This window comes from Zootoca vivipara, chromosome 15, assembly GCF_963506605.1.
Source record: "Zootoca vivipara chromosome 15, rZooViv1.1, whole genome shotgun sequence".
Taxonomy (NCBI): domain Eukaryota; kingdom Metazoa; phylum Chordata; class Lepidosauria; order Squamata; family Lacertidae; genus Zootoca; species Zootoca vivipara.
The window spans coordinates 36,191,940-36,214,692 of record NC_083290.1 but is presented as its reverse complement, the minus strand read 5'-3'; the positions used below and the strand labels follow the sequence as shown (position 1 = coordinate 36,214,692).

Sequence of the window (22,753 nt, the reverse complement as noted above, 5' to 3'; positions counted from 1 at the left end):
ATGGAAGGCTCCCTTGGAGCCTTTTTGCCTTAAGAGAGGGGCAAGGTAAAGGTAAAGGGACCCCTGACTCTGGGGTTGCGGCGCTCATCTCGCTTTAATGGCCGAGGGAGCCAGCGTACAGCTTCTGGGTCATGTGGCCAGCATGACTAAGCCGCTTCTGGCAAACCAGAGCAGTGTACGGAAACACTGTTTACCTTCCCACAGGAGCGGTGCCTGTTTATCTGCTTGCACTTTGACGTGCTTTTGAACTGCTAGGTTGGCAGGAGCAGGGACCGAACAACGGGAGCGCACCCCATCGTGGGGATTCGAACCGCCAACCTTCTGATCGGCAAGCCCTAGGCTCTGTGGTTTAGACCACAGCGCCACCCGCTTCCCTAAGAGAGGGGTACAAATCCTCTAAATGAATGGATTAATAAGGTCTCTAAGGAAATGGGGAACAGAGATTTTCAGTTTGTTTCCCAACATACCTCATCTGCGCTTTCCTGATCAACACAAAAACATGAATGGGTCTGATCCATTCTTCACATTCTGACGTTCCTGTTTCTCTTTTCTCATGGACAGGGAATTGATTTTGACGAGGATGAAATATCAGTAATCAGCCTGGAAGATGAGGAGGATCTTTATGCAAGGTAATGCTATGCGAACCGCCCCCCCCCCGCCCCACAGTACCCTGTTTCCCCTTTTTTTAATACGTAGTCATAAAGTAAGCCATGGCAGGGTTTTTAAGTATTTGAGAAATACAAGACATACCCCGAAAATAAGCCAACCCCCACAGGCACCTCCACCTCACATAGTCACTCCATGCGGCCGGCACTGCAGGAGCGCGATCAGCTGTGAAGCGGCGCTCCAAGAGCGCCGCTTAACAGCTGATCACGCTCCCGCCTTGCTGGCTGCATCCCCGCACTCCACCTTCTCATCCACCGTCGTTCCTGCCGCTTCCGTGCTTGCCACCACCGCTGGGCTCACTGCTTCTTCCTTGCCTGGCCCGGCCAAGGACGCCTGCTGCTCCGCCACCTGGAACTGGCGGCTGCTGCAGCGCCAAACACTCAAGAGAGCCCAGCAGCGCCCTGAGCCAGCGCCCTGAGCTGTAAAAACCGTGCCGGTAATAAAATAAAAAAAGACACCCCACCAAAAGTAAGCCACCCTGTGTTTTTTTGAGGAAAAAATGTTATAAGACAGTGTCTTTAAAAGGGGGAAACATTGTAATCAATTGCTTCCAAAAGCCATCACCACCACCCCGGTCCATTTCTATGGTGGTGGTGCTTGGGGTCTTTGAAGGATGGGAGGCAATAAAACCTTTTTACAAAAGTGCTCCTCCTCTCTCCCCTCAGCATCTCAACCACAGGTTCTCTGGGCACGGCTGATCCTCCTCCCGACGGCTTCAGAAAGGACCAGCTGAAGGCCAGGCTTATGGATGTCGTCACCAGGATGAAGAGTGGGAAGATCCGAAGGAAGGCGCTCCAAGATCTTTCCGCCCTCCTGCAGAAGATCCAGGAATATGTGAGTTACTGAAGGAAAGCATTGCAACCATGCAGGGCTGACCAGGCCTTCAGGCTGCCCCTTCCAGGCCCACCCTGCAAGGGGCCCAAGGGACAATCAGGCATCACAGCACATAACCAATTTTGAGAAAAGAGCTGGGCCATAGTACAGCAAACCCCAGTGAGTAAGAAGAAGTAAAAAGCAAACATCAGGAAAAGAGGGGTGGGAAGTCAAAAAGAAATTATTCACACACACACACCACTGTATAGGATGCTAAATGTTTTGGAATGTTTTGAAGATTTAATAAAAATGTTATAGGGAAAATGGTGATGGGTCTCTTCTCTTATCAGTCACTTCTCTGGGTCTCTTCTCAGCCATCGGTAGCGCTTCCTGCATCCTCCCTTGGCCAACTGGTGGCTATTTCCTGTCTGTGTGCTTTGGATCCAGACCCGGAGTGCAGGCAGCAGGCAGCAGAGGCCCTCTGCCATCTTCTGCCCATCCTGCAGCGCAAAGAAGGTAATACTGGAAGGAATGCATTCCAGCATGGGGTGGGATGAGCAAGGCCCGAACTAACCCTTTGGCTTTCCTTTGCAGAGACACTGGCACGAACATCGTGGGACCAAACCCTCATCCTTCGAGCTCAGAAGGTCCTCCAATCCACCAGAGGACCGGTTCCTGAATTGTTCGTGAATGATTGTTACTCTCTTGCCAGGGTAAGTCACTGTCACACAAGGCACAGCGGTCTCTCAAGCCACATGTTCTGGGTTCCGCAGAGACAGCACCTGGGCTTTATGCTCCCCAGCCCTGCCCTGTGGGCAGCTCTGACCTTCCTCTCTTGCTTCATTCAGGTCTTTGGTGCCTATCTTCCTGCGCAGCAGCTCTTGGAGGCCATGTGCTTCCTGGCCAGTGACCTGGTTGTCGAGAGCAGCTTCAACCCCTTGGACATCTCCCACTTGCTGCAAGAGTTCATCAAGCAGTTTAGCGGCACAAAAGTGGAGGTAAGGTGTCTGCAAAGGTAGGAGAGAAGAAGATTCTCCACTTTGCTGTAGGGGAGGCAACCTCATGCCATTGGGTGGCCAGGACACATGTTTGTTTAGAGAGGCCTGGCAATGTCAGGACAAGAACCTCAGCCAAGGGTCCTGAGAAACATGGGTCCAGCAATGGGGAATCCTCCTCCACCTGGGAGCAGACTGGCAAGCTTCTTCTCTTGGCCAAGAATGGATAGGGCAACTGGCGCCCTGGAGCTGCCTAGGTCCAAAACTCCCAAGGACCCTGAGTGGTACCTTCGAAGGAAGATGGCTGTGGTGGCACAGGTCAAGGGCCCCTCTTTCTATGAGAGATGGAGGGATCCGCCTGCAGACAGCCCCGCTTCCTTGTACTCTCCCAGCAACCCTCTCCTTTTCTCTGACAGGTGGAGGTGCTGCTGGAGGCCTTCTATCAAATCACCCAGGGGCCTACAGTGCAGGGCAGAAACATGGCCGCCTTTGCTCTGTCCATCATGCCACACCAACACCTGGCGAAAGTGGTTGCATACCTCCTCCAGTTTCCCTTCAGGTATGGAGCCCTCCAGGTTCTACTGTGCTAAGGGAAAGGTTGGCAAGATGCAGAGCTTGCTCAGAAATGGCCCTTGCTGCCATTTCCTCTCTGTGTGGCATGGCAGCAAGGAGAAGACTTGAATCTGACCATTGATCTTGTTTTTGCATTCACAGAGACTGCGAGAGAGTATGGAAGGAGGTTTTGGCATCGGCCGACCAAGAACAACTGCTCCATCTCATGGCCGAGCAGCTTTACCAAAGCCCCTTGGCAGAATCTGCCACCCAAGTGGTAAGGACGAACCACCTGCTTTCTGGCTTCCTTCTTCCCAGGGTAATATCAAGGGGTTTCTGTATTCTGCAGAAAAGCAGGGAAAGTAACTTGCACCTCTCTCTCTTCCAGCAACATCTCACCAGCTTGTTGCACACCATCCTCAGGATGGAGGTATACAAGGCAGCTGTGTGCCGGAACTTCCCGCAGCTGCTGATCGCTCTCCTGGGGATGGTTGTCAACTTCCATTATGACCAGGAATTCCTCGGGTGAGTAGTGTGTTGCAAAGGGGCCAATGGAGTCCTTTTCCCTTCAACCTCGGGGGGGGGGGTTGCCAGTCCAGCTTGGTTTTCCAAGGGAGGCTCTCTTTCAGGCTGCTGCTAGGGAGCAAGGATGGGGAAGGAATTTGAGTGGTTGGCAATGACCCTCCTGGTAAAACTGGCCTTGCTTTGGTTACAGAGGGGCTAAGGAAGTTCTGCACCTCCTTCTCGGCACCACTGAAGAACAAGTAGAGGCGGCCATTGTTGACCAACTTTTCTGCCGGGAGAATTTCAGCCAGGGGTTGGCTGCCATGGTGAGGTAAGAGGAAGAACACAGTGACCTTCCCCAATGGTCTGGCAAACGGAGTTTATGGCACGGGATCGGACTGTGCCCCTGTTTGCTTCCTGCAGTGTATTTCCCTTCCTTACCCAGATCTGGTTCTTCATTTCAGAGCTGTCGGAAAGCGACACTGGTGGATCCCTCCCATGGTAGAAAACATCACCGCTGCTCTCGAGGACCAGGAGTTTGCCGGAATGCCACAAGTAGCGGCAGCTATCTACATCGAGGTGAGGGGGACTGACGCGGGAGGAAATGGGTGCAGCAAGGAGGCTGAAATATACTCGGAGTCGAGAGTGAATTTCATGCTCTTTATTCAGCTCATAGTCATCAAGGAGGAGAAGAGAAGACGAGTGGCTCTTTTCCCAAAACCATCTGCTTATATACATTATTTACACAATGGGCCTTGCGTGATTGGCTACTTCAGGGCTACACCTGTGGGCCAATTATATTGTGGATTGACTTCTGCCTGCAGCCTGATTGGCTGCTCCTACAGGCCAATCAGGTAGCAGATTCACTTCTGCCAGCCGCCTGATTGGCTGCTCCAGCAGGCCAATCAGGTTGCAGATTCACTTCCACCTGGAGTTGGATTGGGTAGCTCCCGCTGATTCTGAATCCTATTGTTCTAGGATTCAGCTCAGTACATAACACCCCTCCCCTCTAAGTTCCAGTCCTGCCCGGGAAGTTGCATTCGTAGTCCCCAAGGTCTGCTGGCCGCCTCCGTGTGCGTTGTGGCCTGGGGTGTTCCTTGGTCAGGGGTTCTGGTTCTGGCTCGTGTTCCGAGGCTGCTGGCTGTGCCGGGGCTGTCTGGTCTGGCGCCACTGAACCACTAGGTTGTAGCTCTGGTTCCGGTGTCCTTCCAGCCTCGGGGCGCCCCTCTGTGCCTACTGCTTCTGCTTCCCCTGCCCACCCCTCTCGCTCTACAGGCCTCACTGCCCTGCTGTCCCCTTGGGACCCCTCTGTCCCGCTCTCCTCCCGGGTTCCTCCTGGGAATCGTCGCCGTAGCTGGTCGCAGTGGCGGCGCCAACATTGCCCCCCTTCCGTTAGTACCTCGTACGACACGGGACCGGTCACCTTGGTGACTGTGGCGGGTACCCATGCTGGGCCTGCCCCAAAATTCTTTGCATACACTGGGTCCTGGGCCACAAATGTCCGGGGGTTCCTGCCTTTCCCCACCACTACCTCATCCTGAGCTCTGTCGGGGTGAAGTCGGTCCAGTCTAGTTGCAAGGCGCCGGCCCATTAGTAATTCAGCTGGGCTCCGGCCCGTCGTTGTGCTTGGGGTGCTGTGCTGTGCTAGAAGAAATGCGGCAAGGCGGTATTCCCAGTCCCCTTGTGTCATGCGGCGGAGGCTGTCCTTGGTGGTCCGCACCATGCGCTCCGCTTGGCCATTGGTGGCAGGGTGGAATGGTGCTGAGCGGATGTGGCGGATGGCGTTCTGCGCTGTGAAGGTCTGGAACTCCTCTGACGTGAATGCGGTTCCATTGTCCGAGACGAGGGTGTCAGGGAGCCCGTGGGTCGCAAACAGCTTACGTAGTACCCGGATGGCTGCCGCCGTAGAAGTGGATGGTACCAGTGCGACCTCCAGCCATTTGGTGTAGGAATCCACCACTATGAAGAATGTTTTTCCCTGGAAGGGGCCAGCGAAGTCCACGTGCAAGCGTGACCATGGATGTCGGGCGGACTCCCAGGGCTGGACTGGGGCCCTAGGGGGATCCGGGCGGGATTCTTGGCAGGTCTGGCAGTGTTGGACCCAGGCCTCTATCTCTCTGTCAATCCCCGGCCACCACACATAACTCTTGGCAAGGGCCTTCATCCTCACTACCCCTGGGTGTGTCTCGTGTAGGGCTGTGAGGACCCTTTTGCGGAGGGGCTGGGGAACAACAACCCTGCTTCCCCATAACAGGCACCCCTTGTGGGCCGACAGTTCATGTTTGCGGTTTGTGTAGCCAGCGAATTCTGGCCCGGGGCTGCTGCTGGGCCATCCTCGCCACACCCAGTCCAGGACCCGGGAGATGACCCTATCTTTTGTGGAATGGTGCGCAACTTCTTGTGCCTGAATGGGTCGGTCGGGAAGCAGCTCCAGGGTCATAACCTCTTGCGCAGGCGCTGGGTCGGGGCCTGTTTCTGGTAGTGGTAGCCTGCTGAGGGCGTCTGCGTGGCCCATCGCCTTCCCAGGGCGGTGGATTAGTGCATACTGGTAGCCGGCAAGGAAAATTGACCACCTGAGGACACGTGGAGACAACACTTGGGGGGTCTGCTTCTCAGGGGCAAACAGGCCAAGCAACGGCTTGTGGTCAGTCACTATGGTAAAGGGCCGCCCGTACAAGAAATCATGGAATTTTTTTACGCCCTTCACGATTGCCAGACCCTCCTTGTCAATCTGTGAGTAGTTTCGTTCGGCTGCAGCAAGCGTCTGGGAGAAGTATGCCACCGGCACCTCTCTTCCATCCGGGAGTTGGTGTCCCAGGACAGCGCCGATGCCATAGGGAGAGGCGTCGCATGCCAGCACCACTGGCAGCCTCTCGTCGAAGTGTGCTAAGACCGAGTTCGAGACGAGCAAGTCCTTGACTGCCTGGAATGCGGCCCTTTGTCGCTGGCCCCACACCCAAGGGGCCCTTTTATCTAGGAGTCTGTGTAGGGGCTCCGCTACCGCTGCCTTATGGGGAAGGAAGGCATGGTAAAAGTTCAATAGTCCCAAGAATGACTGAAGTTCGGGCTTGCTCTTGGGCGCTGGGGCCTCACAAATGGCCCGTACCTTGTCACCGGTTGGATGGACCCCTTCTGCGTCCACCTTAAATCCCAGAAAGTCCACCTGCGGCACTCCCAGTAAACACTTTTCCCGCTTCACCTTGAGGCCCGCCGTCTGGAAACGGTGCAGGACGGAGCGGAGGCGGTCCTCAAATTCCTCTGGTGTGGGCCCGGCGATCAGTACATCATCGAAGAAGGGGGTGACGTCAGGAATCCCTTTAAGGAGAGAGTCCATTAGATTCTGGAATATGCCTGGTGCCACGCTAACGCCAAATTGCAGCCGCTTTACTCTGAATGCCCCTCTGTGCGTCACAATCGTCTGGGCCTCTGCTGTGGCTTCGTCCACAGGCAACTGTTGATACGCTTGGGCCAAGTCCAGTTTGCCAAAGATTTTTGACCCAGCCAGGGTGGCGAGGACATGGCTGACCACTGGCACTGGGTATGCATGGGCCGTGAGAGCCTTGTTTATGGTGCATTTGTAGTCTGCACAGATGCGGACCGAACCGTTAGGCTTGACGGGTGTGACAATTGGAGTTTCCCAGGGGGCGTTGGGCACCGGCTCCAGCACTCCTTGCTCCACGAGCCGGTCCAATTCCTCGTCTATGCGGGGTTTCAGGGCGAACGGGACCCGGCGGGCCTTGTGCCTGATGGGTCGTACAGCGGGGTCTAGCTGTAGGGCAATGGGGGGTCCTGTATATCGTCCCAATGCCCCATCGAAAACCCCTGGAAACTCTTTGCATATGGCGTCCACGTCCACTTGTAAGCTAGTGCGGTTCACCCCGGTAACGGCTAGCCCCAGAGGTGCAAACCATGCCAGTCCCAGTAAGCTAACGTAGGGGCCCTTAACTACCAGCAAGTCCAATTGTTGCTTTCGCCCTCGATATTGCACCCTGAAGGTTCCCACCCCCATAGTAGGGACCTTACGTTTCTGGAAGTCCCGGAGGGTGAATGGGGCCGGCCTTAGTTTGGGACCCCCATTAGGGCACAGTTCCCTTAATGTTCGGGCCGAGATTATGGATAGAGTTGAACCCGTGTCCAGCTCCATGCGGCATGGGGCTCCCTCTATCTGTACCTCTATATAAATTTTCTCTGTGCTGGGATGGGGCAACTGGAATACCTGATAGTCCGTGATCTCCGTCGAGTTGCCTTGGTGCATGGTGCCGTGTGACCTGGGGCTCCTGGGTCGGTCATCTGATGCTTGTCGACGTGTGAGTCGAGCCCGACACACCCGGGCGATGTGTCCTAATTTTCTGCACTGCCTGCACTCTGCGTTGCGGAAACGACAGGTCCTCCTCTCGTGGTTCTCCCCGCAGCTTGCACAGTTCCCTCCTTCTCGTCGAGGCTGCTGTGGTGTGTGTGCTGCTTGAGTGCGCCGCTGTACTCTGTGTACTTCCTCCCTGTCAGATTCGGATTCGTCGGTGAGGTCTTCGTGGTAGACCCTCGGTTGGGATGGCGGGGCCGGTCGTGCCTCTTGCGTTGACCTCTCGGCGGCTTCGGTTGCCAGGGCTTCCTCCAGGGCAATCTGGAACGTGAGGTCTTTTTTGGCGTAGAGGCGTCGTTGCAACATCTCGTCCCTCAGGCCACCGACGAGGCGGTCACGAAGCATGTTCTCCAATTCTGAGAAGTTGCATAACCGGGCGGCTTGGCGGAGGGAGGTCACAAACCCAGTTATGGTTTCCCCCGGGGCTTGCCGCTTTGCGTAGAAGGCATTTCGGCAAGCTACCACCGAGGGCTGTGGTGAGAAGTGCTCCTTCAGCCGTTCCATTATTGTTTTGTAAGAGACGGTAGCGACATCTCTAGGTGCAAGGAGAGCCCGGGCGATTTCAAACGTCTCCTCTCCACAGACGCTGAAGAATGTCGCCCTCTTCATGGCATCGTTGGTGACTTCTTTCGCTTGCAGGAGGAAGTTGAAATGGGCGGCGTACCCTTCCCAGTCTCCTGATGCTGGTTTGAATGGCGAGAAGCTGCTGTCGGTTGCCATTCTGGGTTCCTTGGGTCCTGGAGCTGAAGCCTGGATGCACGGTGCGATGCAGCGGTGCAGCAGGTGGCGGTGCTGCGGTGCAGTGCGTGGTGGCGGTCAGCTCAGCAGGATCCCATCCTCGTCGCCAGTGAAATATACTCGGAGTCGAGAGTGAATTTCATGCTCTTTATTCAGCTCATAGTCATCAAGGAGGAGAAGAGAAGACGAGTGGCTCTTTTCCCAAAACCATCTGCTTATATACATTATTTACACAATGGGCCTTGCGTGATTGGCTACTTCAGGGCTACACCTGTGGGCCAATTATATTGTGGATTGACTTCTGCCTGCAGCCTGATTGGCTGCTCCTACAGGCCAATCAGGTAGCAGATTCACTTCTGCCAGCCGCCTGATTGGCTGCTCCAGCAGGCCAATCAGGTTGCAGATTCACTTCCACCTGGAGTTGGATTGGGTAGCTCCCGCTGATTCTGAATCCTATTGTTCTAGGATTCAGCTCAGTACATAACAGAGGCCCTGGGTTGGTTTCTGCCGAGTGTTGGGCTTTGTGTTCTTTGGCTCCTTGCATGTCCTTGGTTCCCCAAGCAGCCTCCATCAGAATTTGGACATTGCAGCTGCGTTTACCTTCCATATTCTGTGGCTTATGTCAAGGCTACTTTGAGCCTAAGGACTGTTGCCTGTTTTAGTGCTCCTCTGAGTAGACCCATTGGATTTGATGTACATGACAAACTTTGGTCCATTCACTTCAGTGGCTTTGCTCTGTGCAGAACTCCAGGTGGTGGATAAAAGGAGAACCTGCCTCAACCTCTCATCACTGAAGAGTTTATTTCTCTTTGGGCCTCTTTAGCTGCTCAGCTGCCGTCTGCAGGTCTATCCCTGTGAGGATACACTGGAGCAGCTCCTCACCTGGCTGAAACATGACCACCTGCAAGTCCGGAAGCTCAGTGTCAGAGGGATATCCCTGCTTCTGGACTCTGACATGGCAAGTGATGGTCAGAGGGAGGGGGGAGGGGCACAGATTTCGATTCGAATCATGGTCCAGCACTCTTTTGCTGACAGAATGCTGAAGGGCCTGTTCTCAAAGAAACAGCGTGGGGCCTTTCAGACCTTTGAAAAGATTCTCTCTTTTGTGTAGGACCCTTCGCTTCTGCGGCTGTCGCTGCTGGATTTCCTCCCTGATGCAGAAGCTGATGTCTTCCCCGAGTTGATAGAGCTGGTACACCAAGCTTACCTCTCCAGGGAGCTGGGAGAGGAAGAGCTGAAGATGCTGGCGGCAACCTACTGCGGTCTGGCTGCCCATGTGAGTATTAGGGAACACATGACATCACACAGGGTGGAGGAGGAATGCTTTGGAAGAGGAAGGGTGGTGTTTAGACTGGCATGCAGCAGAGATGTTCTGGCTTCAGGAAGGTGTTCCACTGGAGCACCTTCTCTTGGAAGCCTGCCTGGAAAACACAGGGGGAGAGTCCCCCCTGCCCCCAGTCTGCCCCCGGAGGAGGATAGGGGGCTGAGCAGCCTCAAAACACCTTGGTGGACAGGAGAAAGGAAAGTGATCTGATGAGAAACACAACCTCTGATCTTTTCTGCCTACAGGAGGAAGCCTCCGTCCGGGCATCAGCCATCCAACATCTGGGGCTGCTTCGGGGCTGGGCGAGAGACCAAAGGCTTCCCATAACAACAACAACAGAAGAAGAAGAAGCCATTAATGAACTGGTCGTCGTCCTCCTTCACCTCGAAGACGAGGACGAGGTGGCCAAGGTGAGGGCCAAGCAGGTGGACTTATGCAGTAGGAGGGAGGGATTGTTCTCAAGAGCTTCCAAGACTATGTACTGCAATTTGTAAGGATCTTCTCTTCTTGTATTGCAGGCCGCAAGGAGGGCTCTTTCCCATCTAGCCCCACAAGTGAAGTGGTGGGCACATCCCAACAAATTTAGCCTCCACTTTGCTCTCCACCAGGCTGCCAAGCATCTGGTAAGGTCACTCTGCTTCATTGGCAGATTTGCCCAGGGATGTCTTTGGGGGTTACGGATTCTTCTGCCGCGCTCTCAAGCCTCTCTGATGCCCCTTCGCCTTTGTCTTTGCCGACAGAGCAAGACTTTCAGCAAGAACATCCTTCGGAGTGCTGCCTTGACATGTATGAAGCCGTCTGCCAACAGGCTGCCAGCAGTCTCCAGGGTGGCAGCTCTGCTTCTGGGTAAGTCAAACAACGTCCTTCCCTGGTAGGGATGGACAGAAACGTCTTGCTAATGATGCCAGTGAGGATGGGCATGTCCCCAGGCCACCTGCTAGGTAGGGCTCCATCTGCGCCCAGATCTTGCTCTGAGTGCTCCGCAAGGGTGGAGGCTCTAGCATACCTGTCCTCCTGCCGAGCTGCCGATGACGTCCCTTTTCTTGCCCTGTCTCGCTAGGTCATCTGGCTTTCCGGGATGCCAGTTTCATACACAGTCAAGACATGGCATCCTACGGCACATGTAAGTGAGACGTACAGAGAGCAGGGAGGGATGCTTCTGCTGAGAAAGGGCTTTAGGTGAAGGCAGGTTCTGGTGGGGGTGCTTTGGAAGTTTTTGCCTTGTGAAAAGCTGATTCCTTGCTCAACCTTTCTCTCTTGCCACTCAGGGCTGGAAGAGATGCAGCAGCACGAGGAAGAAGGGCTCAGGCGGACAGGGAGGAGCTGCCTGAACATCATGCAGCGGGCCTGTAAACATCGGCAGAAAGGCAGGGTCCAGCGCCTTGTGAGGAGGCTGCTCCATTGTGTTCACAGGGAACCTTACCCACGGGACTTCCTGAGCTGCATGCCAGGTGAGTGAGGCATCTGGTGGTCTATTTGGATGTCTGGTGGGCTATTTGGAGGTGATGTTTCTAAAAAAAAAGACCCCTTTCTCCTCCTGACAGAACATCCGCAGTCGCGCCAGGCCAAGGGAACATGAACATCAGAGTTGTGCTGCAGAGATACCATCTTCTGCTCTCCACGGTATCCAGTCTGGACCAGCGCCAGGAACATCAACGCCACCAGGATTGACCAAGAGGAGTGGTGCTGCCCTCACGACCCCCCCCCCCAATACATAGCGGTAGGAAATCTTTTTGTTGTTGTTGTGTTTCTTGTTGATGTCGTTTTTGATTGTTGAGGGTTTATTTCACTGATTGATTTTGAATCTCAGTATGGTTCACAACACCAAGTTCCAGCATACAAAGCACAAAATCCATAATAAGAATAATAGGTGTGCAAAAATCATAATAAAAATATCAGAACATAACATAAATTAAAATAATAAAGACGTAATAAAAATAGCCACAAGACTAATACAAAAGCCCCAAAACAACACCCCAGCCCACAAATCCAAAATCTAAATCAACATATCACATTTAACAACCATTTAAAACAACCCCACCCTGCAAATCAAACAGCACCCACCCAATTTAAAGCCCCATCCTTGTTAAAACAGTAATGTAATCACAAGGGGGCTGGCCCACAATCTGGTCTCGCCCCCTAAGTGTTGCCCCCAAAGGGACAACTTTTCCTTTATTGTTTGCCCTTTGTTGGGGGTCCCGCCCCCAGGACAGGCAGGCTCTATGGAGCTCCCCCAGTCGCTGTTGTAAGCCCAGGGTCCGGTTCCTTGCAGGACTCTTTCATCCTCTCGAGTGGGGGGCGGGGCAGGCAACCCCCCAGCAGCAACTTACTTCCAATTCTTTGTTTATTCATTATTGTTGGGGGGGGGGCAGCAACAAGAGGGTCTGATATTCATGAGATTTAGTACCCTTTCTAACAGAATCTCTCTTCTCTTTTTCCTGCATGCAACAAATCCACGATGGGAAATGGCGGTCTATCTGCTGGAGCCTGGGAGGAGACGTCCGGAGAAAAGAAGACCCCCGCAAGAATGTCATCAGCTGGGAAAGGAGCCGCCCTGAAGACGACATGAGCAACATCGACCCTCCACCTGGAAGTGAATTTGTGGATTGGACACTTTTTATTGACTCTTTCAGGACGTAAAACAGCAAGCAGGACTTTTTTTAGGAAGATAGATAGGTTAGAATGGATGTATAGAATAGTATAGGCAAAATAGGGAGCCTATTATTTTTGTTCCTTCTTTTTTATAAGCATCTTTGTCCTTTTCCTCCTCACTTCCCCCTTTGTATCACTTTATGTCTTTGTAATTCTAATTCTTTTATTAAAAATATTTTTAAATGATAAATATGGATCTTATGGTTTATGTTAAAATGTGTAAAAAATTCACTTTGTAAAAAATGAATAAATAATATTTTTGTTAAAAAGAGAAGTGAGTTTTTTGGTTTGTGAAAAGTCAGCTCGTAAGATGGAGACATAGAGGCTGGTGGCAGGGATTGTATCTGGTGAGATGGGAGGATGCTGGAATCTGGAGAGGCAGGAGATTGTCTTGCTCTGAGCTGGACCCATCCTAGCATCTATGGGCAAGCAAAGCCTAATATCCCAAAGACAGCCCAGTCTTCATTCCAAGGAAACTGAACCCAGGCTAAGCGCAGGAACCCCTGGAGTTGTCTGCCGCTCAGAGGTGGGGATGTTCACAACCGTCCCTTTTCACCATCCTGCCCCACTTCCTTATCAGTTCTCTCCAAATACATCTCACCTGCAACCTCCAGTGGCAGAGACAAGATCCAGGCTATGAGAACTCATGAAAAACTCATAGAACTCATAGAAAATCTGGTCTTGCTGTCCCTTCAGCACTTCACAGCCCCTGCTGGAATCCAAGGGCTGAATCCAAGGCTGCCTATGGGAAGGCAGATTTGGAGGGTGTGCTGGGAGGAGGCTCCTGTGAAGAAGGGGGGGGGGAAATCCCGTTGGGAAAGGAAGACTGCGGCTGCGGTGGGGGAAGAACAATGGAGCCTACAAACTGTTGCCTAAATCGATGCTGTTCTTCCCTGGGATACATGTTCCAGATTCACTCCTGGTCCCTGAAGGAAAGGGCGTCAGACTTCTTAGAGGCAGAACTCCCTCAAGACTTTTAAGAGCTTCCTTTCTAAAAGAGTATCTTCACCCTCCTACATAACAAAAACAACTGCATTCAACACATGCCTAATGAAAGCTGTTTAGCAAAGCAACAAACTAACATAACTTATAAGATCTTGAGGAATACAATAGAAAATGGCATCTTACTCAATATATATATATATTTCACTCCTGGACTCACATCTTCTCATGTGTTGTGGCTTCAGTGTTCAAAAGTAACGTGCCTATTCTAGAAACTAATTCTCCCAATTCTCTCACTGCATTCATGTGTCCTTCCTTGTTGATGAAATTCCTTCAAGATTTACCATCAAAAGTCCATCACCCAGATTTGGCTTCAAGGTTCTTTATTATTGAATTCAAATCATGCTTTCTTCAGTATGCTGTGGTTGGGGTTAGTCCTTGGTGAAAATGTTGCACGTTACCCATAAGATAGCATTCTTGCCACTTCCTTAGAGGTTTCTCATCCATCGTATTTCTTCTCCTAGCTTGGGTCTGTTGCTCTTCCATGGATCCGACACGCATCACAGGGAACAAGAGGGCATCTAGGAGAGCAAGTAGTTGAGATCTGTTCAGGGAGGCTTTTAATGTTTAATAGATTATTGTGTTTTATTTTTCTGTTGTAAGCCGCCCAGAGTGGCTGGGGAGACCCGGCCAGATGGGCGGGGTATAAATAATAAATTATTATTATTATTACTACTACTACTACTACTACTACTTGATGTCCATCTGCAGTAATGAAACTTCTCTCCTTTCACAAAAGGCCCTGGGCTTGCACTGTTCCAAAAGCATAAGTAGAATCTTTATAGATATGGAGAGTCCTAGTCAATTCCATCAGTTCAACCTCTTGTGCTGAAAAATGAGAGAGCAGTCCTTCTTGTGTAATGATTCCCTTTGCCGTAACCACAGCATATCTTGAATATCTCCTTCCTTCGGCCATGAAGCTGGGTTCATCCACAAACATGTCTTCATCTGCATCTCTAAAAGGAACATCCTGATAACAACTTTCTGATTCATAGCAAACAGATGATCGTGGGGTTCTCCTGGATCCGAAACAGGAACTGACACAAGGTAGCTGGGTTCAAGGAGTTAACGCTTTCAAAGTCAGATTTGGGTTAGTCAGGAGGGAAACCTCATACTTGAACTGGAAAGTAGGATGAAGAAGCTTTCCTTTGGTGCTGAGAATCTGAGGCACTCCATGCAAAATATAATCTCCAACATCAGCTCCGATAGTCACCTTCTGAGCCTCCTGCACAGGGAGGACAAATGCTGCTGCTGCATATTGGCCATCATTGGGCCACAGAATCAAGATTCTCCACTGTCCTCCAATGGGGTTCTCCTCTCTGTATCAACACTCCCGATCCCACAGCCTTCACTTCATTCACATACGGTCTACAGGATTTAAAGGGACTGGGCAATGCCAGCGCTGGTGGTTCAGCTAGGGATGTCTTCAAAGACTCTTCAAAGCCTTTTCTCATTTCTATAGTCCATATTCAATCCAGGAACCCTTTTTGGTTAATGTGTTGTGATGTGTTGCTTCTCCCCTCATTTCTGGTATCCAATTCTTGCCAAATCCAGCAAAGTCCTAAGAATGTTCTCAGGACCTTTGAGAACTCAGGTTGGGCATGTCAAAGGTGGCAAACAAGTTCCTTGCTGCACAATATGCCCTAAAATGCCACTTGCTTTTGGTAAACCAGAGCCTTCTCCCTCAAGACTTTATAGCTTCTCTCTTTTTACTTGGTTTTAACACCTCTCATTTGGGAGAATTAAAGGATGAGGATCCTTCTTTAAGCCATCGACAGGCTATAACTGTCAATATAAAAGGTTCCGGTTCTGTTCTTAACTTAGAGCTTCAGAATGCAGGGCTCCTGCAGCCTACCAACACTCCAGATTCCAAGTCAATTCTGATAGGGGTGACTGTAACAGTTCAAGCCATCCCCTGATTCTGTGGGCAAGACTCCCATAGAAGAAATGGAGTGGCCTTCTCATAGTCAACAAAAGGGAGGTAAAAGCTGTACCGGGATGCAATCTCAAAAATGATAGAATGATCTCGATACATCGCAGTAATCCAAGTTTATGCACCAACTACCAGTGTTGAAGAAACTGAAATTGACCAATTCTATGAAGACTTACAACACCTTCTAGAAATGACACCAAAGAAGGATGCTCTTCTCATTATAGGGGATTGGAATGCTAAAGCAGGGAGTCAAGAGATAAACGGAACAACTGGCAAGTTTGGCCTTGGAGTTCAAAACGAAGCAGGGCAAAGGCTAATAGAGTTCTGTCAAGAGAACAAGCGGTTCATCACAAACACTCTTTCCAACAACACGAGAGATGACTCTACACATGGACATCACCAGATGGGCAGCATCGAAATCAGATTGATTATATTCTCTGCAGCCAAAGATGGAGAAGCTCTATACAGTCAGCAAAAACAAGACTGTCTGAATTTATATCCCATCTTTTTCTCCAAGAAGCTCAAGATGACATACATAGTTCTCGCCTTCTCATTTAATCCCTACAACCTGGTCCCAGCTCACCCAGTTGGCTTCATAGCTGAGTAAGGAGGTATTTGAACCCTAGTCTCTCCCAGGGTTTCCTCTTCTGAGAAACAGCCCTTCACTTCACTCACAGAAGCTGCTACCAAGCAAAGAGGATGGGCAAGTAAAAATGATATCATATTATAATTTGGCAACAAAAACAGCAGAGATTAAAGGAATAAATGAGAAAAGGATAAAGATGGGGGGGAAATTGAAAGATTATATAGCAAGCTTTGTCGAGAACAGATCTATGAAGGCCCAAACCAATGAATATTAAAAGGGACAGTGAGGATATAGGTATACATGTGAGTAAAGGAAGAGTAAAAAGGCGCATTATAAGACTGGCTGGGAAACAAAAAAAGGTGGGTGGAGGGGGTGGTTGGTGAGATCATGTAAATTGCTTTTTGATTAAGCAAAGATTTATTATTTATTGTATTTTTTGTTAGGTTGTGATAATTTTTTATTATTATTTACTATTATATTTTTGGTTTGTTTATGGCAACTTTTTGTAAATACTTGCAAAAAATAAATAAGTTTATTTTACTACTTATCAAACCTTTATTAGGCATTTTGCAGATAAAACCATAAGAGAGAAAATAACATATAAAAGCCTTGAAATATATATTTAAAAAAGGCTACCCATGTAAAGCAATCAGGTATTAAGGAATTTACCATCACAAAAGAATATAAATGTAAAGCAATCAGTGACAGATATCCTGGCAAACTGGATTCCTTCTGTGAGGTACAGTATGTATGATGTTTTGGGGGTGGTCTTTGTGGGATGTGAAACTTATAGCAGTCATGTACAACATTCCTACAGTGGACATGTTAGGGGATGTTTTGTACCACTCAAGAGAAAACCTCCTGTTTCCTCCTGAGCTGGGACAGACTTCCACTGCATGTGACTTGATGTGGGTGTGGCCTATTCTGGGCAGAGGAACAAGCGTTCCCCCATGTTGTTCTGTTTTTCTTCTTCTCCATTTTGCATTCCTGTGTGTTAGGCATAGCTGCCAAGTATCCCGTATCCGCCAGGAAAACCCCTTTTTTCTTACCCTTTCCCGGCGGTCTCCCGTTTGGCAGAAAATACCGGCATTGTCCCTTTAATTTGCTTCTTCCCGGCGGCCATTTTTCTGGTGCCGCTTTGCCCTTCTATGGGCACCAGAAAATGGCGGCGGCGGCGCCGGAAGTCGCATCCGCGCATGACCGGAAGTTGCGTGACACGACTTCCGGTTGCGGTTTGCCCTTCTATGGGCATCAGAAAATGGCGGCGCCGGCGTCGGAAGTCACTTTTACGTGTTTCAGGTCATGCGCGGAAGCGACTTCCGGCGCTGGCGCCGCCATTTTCTGGTGCCCATAGAAGGGCAAAGCGCCACCGGAAGTTGCGTCACGCAACTTCCGGTCATGCGCGCGCTGCCGATCCCGGATCTTTACGATCCGAACTTGGCAGCTATGGTGTTAGGAGAAGTGACTGCTCAGTCGGAGTCACTTGGGACTAATTCCCTTATGGGACAGTTCATGTCAACTGTCATGTCATAACAGTTCAAACTACAAGAAAGAAGATTCCGCCTAAACATTAGGAAGAACTTCCTGACAGTAAGAGCTGTTTGACAGTAGAATTTGCTGCCAAGAAGTGTGGTGGAGTCTCCTTCTTTGGAGGTCTTTAAGCAGAGGCTTGACAGGCATATGTCAAGAATGCTTTGATGGTGTTTCCTGCTCGGCAGGGGGTTGGACTGGATGGCCCTTGTGGTCTCTTCCAACTCTATGATTCTATATATATATACTGTATATAGTTATGTAACCTAAGCCTGCCTTCAGGGATCTATCAGTGAACCTGAATTAATCTGTGAATAAACTACTTTTACATTAAATTTAATCAGATTCTCATGTCTCTTCTTTTTAAAAGGGTTCTTACTGAGCTACAAGGTGGACAATTTCAAAAGTCTCTAGAAGGGCTTGCACACCATTGTTCTGGGTTCCTCCTCCCTGCATGTGGGGAGTGAGGACCCTGTTGCAACTGTTGAATAAAGATCAGGCTTACTAGCTGCTTTGCTTCTCAATATACTCTGGTTTGCCTCGGTTATTTTCTCCTAACAATAGAGAACCCACTTAAGGACTCTATACGGGCTCTTGGATACCCCATAGAGGAAAAGGAGCAGGTTTTTCCTATAACATAGGGCTCCACATTTGCATACCAACAAGTTGGGCCAGTACTCCAAGAAAGGGCCCAAATATGCCTTCATGCCTCTTCCTCCTCCTCCTCCTCCTCCTCCTCCCACACAAACACTACTCTCCCTTGTGTGTTTCCATCTCGGCTGATTGCATACCCTCCAACATTTTGCTTTTGGAAATACGGACATCCTGTTGTTGTTATTGTTGTTGTTGTTGTTGTTGTTGTTGTTGTTGTTATTATTATTATACTATTTATACTCCGCCCATCTGACTGGGTTGCCCCAGGCCACTCTGGACTGCTTTCAACATATATAAAAACATAATAAAACATTAAACACTAAACAACTTCCCTATACAGGGCTGCCTTCCCATGTCTTGTAAAGGCTGTATACTTACTTCACTCCTTGGCTCAGGGGTCCCATAATTCCATACCCTCCAACATTTCTCTGATGAAAATAGGGACGTCCTAAGGAAAAGTGGGACATTCTGGAGTCAAATCAGGAACCAGGATGGCTTCTGTAAATCCTGGACAGAAAGAGGGACACTTGGAGAGTCAGCGCCACAGGAAGAAGCTGTGCAGAGACGGAGGGAGGCTCTGCCAAGTCCTGGGTGTCTCCAGCTGAGGTCCCAAGGCCCAGGTGGCCGAGGATGGAGAACCAGAAGGGCCAGGGAGCCCAGAGGTCCTCCTTGGGAATCAGGGGCTGCCCAAGGCCTGGCTGGCGGAGCCGGCTGAGAGAGGCTCCCTGACCATCAGGACAGTCCTGGGAGTCAGAAGGGCATCATCCAGGAGCAAAGCCCCAGCTGGGGTGGCCACCTGGCCTTCCAAAGACGGATTGGTTCCCTTTCGGGTGCACAGAGTCCCCTGTTCCCTTTGGGACGCCTTTGGTCACGTTCTTGAAGTCATAATAAAAAAAAATGTAAAAGTTTTTCCCTCACCCTAACCTGCTTGTCTTGTGCACCCTACCTGGCTAGACAGCTCACAAGTTGAGCCCTCCCTCCTTAGCTGGCTGATTGACGCTCCAGGCTAGCCAATAGAGCTCATCAGCCAGCAGGCTCTTCTGGAGTGGGCAGAGCTGCTGCCAATGGCTCCCAGAGAAGCAGCCAGACTTTTCCTGAAGCAGAAGCCTCTGCTTGCAAAGCTCCATTTCCCTCGGCCTCTTGGTGGGGGTCTAAGGGTCTTGGCTCCTTTCCACCTCTAGAATGGATGGCGTGGAGGCTGCAAAGGAGGCCTTCTGACCTTGAGGTTTCTGTCACTGAAATGGCCTGCATGAATGGAGGCAAAAAAATTAATAAATAACCTCCATTTGCCATTCCCTAGCATAGCTGCCAAGTCTCCCGTATTCCCCGGGAAACCCCCGTTTTTCCACCTGTTCCCAGCCGGAAAAAAGGATTTTTTTTGTTTTTTCCCGGTTCATTCTCGCGCGGCGGCCATTTTGGAACTGGGCGGAGCATGCTCAGAAGCGACTTTTGCTGCTGCTCTGCCCAGTTCCAAAATGACTGCAGCGCGACTTCTGGCGCGGTGGCCATTTTGGAAAAGGGCAGAGCAGCAGCAAAAGTCGCTTCTGAGCATGCTCCGCCCAGTTCCAAAATGGCGGCAGCGCTACTTCCGGTCTGCTACTTCTAGTCCAGTCCCTTATTTCTCAGGCAGGGACTTGGCAGGTATGTTCCCTGGCCATTAAAGCACCATAACCTTTCTATATTGGAACTCTCAGGGGGATGAGGGGTTATGTGAACACCGTTAGGGTGTTGGAGGCAAAGCTCCATGAGGAAGAGAAGAAGAATTTCTTGTTATCTCTTCCCCCTTTTCTTTATTCCTTCTATTTTGGATTGATTTCTACATTTACTACTATTCTGGCAGGCAGAAATTCAGCAGGTGGGGAGCATTTGCCAGGGACTGTCTGCTGCCTGTGGGGCCCATGTAAGCCCCCCAGGGGAATCTGTGTGACTGCAGTACAATGTTTATTGTTTTCATTTTATGGATCAATGGTCTATTCATGTTAAATAACTGTTTCAGGCGTTGTTTTTAAAAGTCTAAAATGGATTAATCCATGTTGCATTACTTTCTATGGGAAAGCGCAGCTTGGTTTGGAAACGCTTTGCTTTTGGAACGGACTTCCGGAATGGATTGAGTCTGAGAATTAAGGTATCATTGTAATTCCATAACTTCCAGGCCATTTTCCCAAACAAACGAGGGACATTCTAAGGAAAGTGGAACATTCCAGGATCAAATCAGAAACTGGGACGGCTCTGCTAAATCAGAGACGGCCCTGGAAAATAAGGACACCTGGAGGGTCTGCCAAAGGTGGCCATCGTAGGCCCAGCGGAAGCCTTGCAGTGTGTCACTCCTAGGAAAGCTGGAGACCGTATTTCTATTTCCTATCAGGGAGGCCCTTGACTGGGCCATCCAGCCGCCTTCAGACCTTGGCCCTCCTCTGTGGGGCAATGCAGAGGCCTTGCAGTTGGTTGCTCCCAGGAAAAGGGGGGGTGTCAGGGGTTCTATCTGCTCCTTGGTGTCTCCTGCTCTCAGCTGAGTCCGCATCACAAGACAGGACAGGCTTCTGAACCCTGCATTGTGATTGACTGCTGAGTGCAAAGCAGCCAATCCTGCCCTAGGTGGGTGTCGCAAGGGGGCGGGCGGAAGTGTATATAAGCCCTGTTTCACCAGTCTCCTCCGGACGCCTCAAAAAAGGCTAGAGGCTGAATGGCTGCCTTGGGTCTTGCTGAAACTCACCTCTCTTCCCTCAGGGCTCAGGGGGAGGCCCTTTGTGAGGGCAATGGGCCCTTGGAGCCAGGCTACCAATTCTCCATAAACACCCACCCACCCCATCCTGGAACCTGTAGGATAACATAGTTGCAACTGAGCCCCTCAAGTGAGCCTGCGCATTTGCCAGTCACTGCCTGTGGGGCCCAGATAAGCCCCCTGGGGAAATCTGAGAGGGACTTGAGCCCCACAGCCCCCTTGAAGTTGGGCATGAAGCCCTACATGGTCAGTGGCTGTGTCTCTGTCCAAGAAGAGCTGGGGGTGGAGAAGGTCAGCGTGGCACCAGCAGGACAGGACTTGCCTGGGGACATCTCAGGCCTCTCCTTGGGCCTTGGGAAAGGGGCTCTTCCTCTGCCTTGTTCCTCCACATCCCTTCCATTGGGTGTCTTTGGAGTTTCTAAACCTGAGGACAGGACTTGTCTCATCTTCTTTTAAATCAGTGTCAGTTGCTTTAGAAGACAACAAGAGTCTGCAAAGCAGGATTAAAATAATAATAAAAAGTATTAAACTGTACATTTCAAAGAATATATATATCACCCTTGAGTTGCATGGCATTCACATTGCTCTAACCACTAGGCCACATGGACTCTCCTAGAACATTGGCACTGAGGCCGGGAATTCCATGTTCTCAAGGGCCGCTGCCTAGCAACGGAACTTGTGACCGTTTGAACAGTCCTGCATCTTCAGCATCTCGAGGTTTGCAGAGGTGGCCAGTAGTGACCTTCGCTCAGTCACTACATTAGAAGATGGCTTCCCCACGACCCCTGGAGGTAAGTGGAGGTTGCCAGGGCCAGTGGACTTAACTCTAGAAGCTAGATTAATAGTATCACCAAGTTTGGCAAAGAGCTATCCAAAATCAAAGAAAGGGTTGAGCTTTGCCCAGGTTTTTGGAAGGGGAGAAGGAATGCTGAAAAGGAAAATTCAGTGTCCTATATTGCAGTCGATTGAATATTATTTTGTACAGAGGATTCCTTCTGGTTTATGTTCATGTGAATCTGGGAGAGGCATCATTTATATTTCTACATGCTGGATGTAATGTTGTACTATAATTTGGAAGGGAAAGGGAAAAACAGAAGAAGAAAAGAAAGCGTGAGTGGCTGGCCAAGTGGAGGGGAAGGGGGTGCCGGATGGAGCTGGTTTTTCTGCAGAGCTGAGGCAGGGAGCCCTGCTACCCACCTGTCCACAGAGTCCATTGCAGGAAAGGGCTGCTCCCAGGTGCAGGCGAGGGAGAGACAGGAGGCCTGGCGGAGCTCTGCTCTTGGAGGAAGGACGGATGAGAAACAGCGCCATGGGCTCTGCTGAGACAGGCCAGCTCCCTCAGGCCTCCTCTCCCCCAACTGTCATCTGGCGGCAGCCATTTCATCAGGCTGCCTCAGTGGGAGAGATGACATTCTAGACACTGAGGCCTGAGCTTCTGAGTTGTCTTTTCCTCTGCCTTCCTTGCCCCCTTTCCTTGTGTGTTGTATTTCTGTTGATCAGATTGTTTAAAAGAAACCACCATTAGGGAGTGGAGTTTCTTGCATTTGATATCATGGAAGGCTCCCTTGGAGCCTTTTTGCCTTAAAAGAGGGACAAGGTAAAGGGACCCCTGACTCTGGGGTCTCGCTTTACTGGCCGAGGGAGCCAGCATACAGTTTCTGGGTCATGTGGCCAGCATTGTTGTAAGCCAAAAATGGCTTATCTTCTGAGTTAGCCAATAAA

General features: G+C 50.6%; 2 protein-coding genes and 1 long non-coding RNA gene across 3 annotated transcripts; 2 read left to right on the top strand and 1 right to left on the bottom strand.

Annotated features, from left to right (window-relative positions):
- Nucleotides 1-2,926: 2,926 nt before the first annotated feature.
- Nucleotides 2,927-3,428, top strand: LOC132593243 (uncharacterized). The gene is made up of 3 exons (XR_009558601.1): nt 2,927-3,033; nt 3,189-3,303; nt 3,415-3,428. It is a non-coding gene; the product is annotated as an uncharacterized LOC132593243 (long non-coding RNA).
- Nucleotides 3,429-4,734: 1,306 nt separating this feature from the next.
- Nucleotides 4,735-9,104, bottom strand: LOC132591176 (uncharacterized protein K02A2.6-like; the record flags this gene model as incomplete). The annotated part of the gene is made up of 1 exon (XM_060268355.1): nt 4,735-9,104. A coding segment is annotated over exon 1 (3,876 nt), but the record flags the coding sequence as incomplete, so codon positions are not given.
- An 837-nt stretch (nt 9,105-9,941) lies between these two features.
- LOC132591196 (uncharacterized) lies at nt 9,942-12,097 on the top strand. Its single transcript, XM_060268436.1, has 6 exons — nt 9,942-10,362; nt 10,471-10,575; nt 10,693-10,798; nt 11,013-11,075; nt 11,221-11,403; nt 11,497-12,097. Exons 1-6 carry the CDS (start codon nt 10,162-10,164, stop codon nt 11,529-11,531), a joined length of 693 nt encoding a protein of 230 aa, XP_060124419.1. The 5' UTR covers nt 9,942-10,161; the 3' UTR covers nt 11,532-12,097.
- Nucleotides 12,098-22,753: the final 10,656 nt, after the last annotated feature.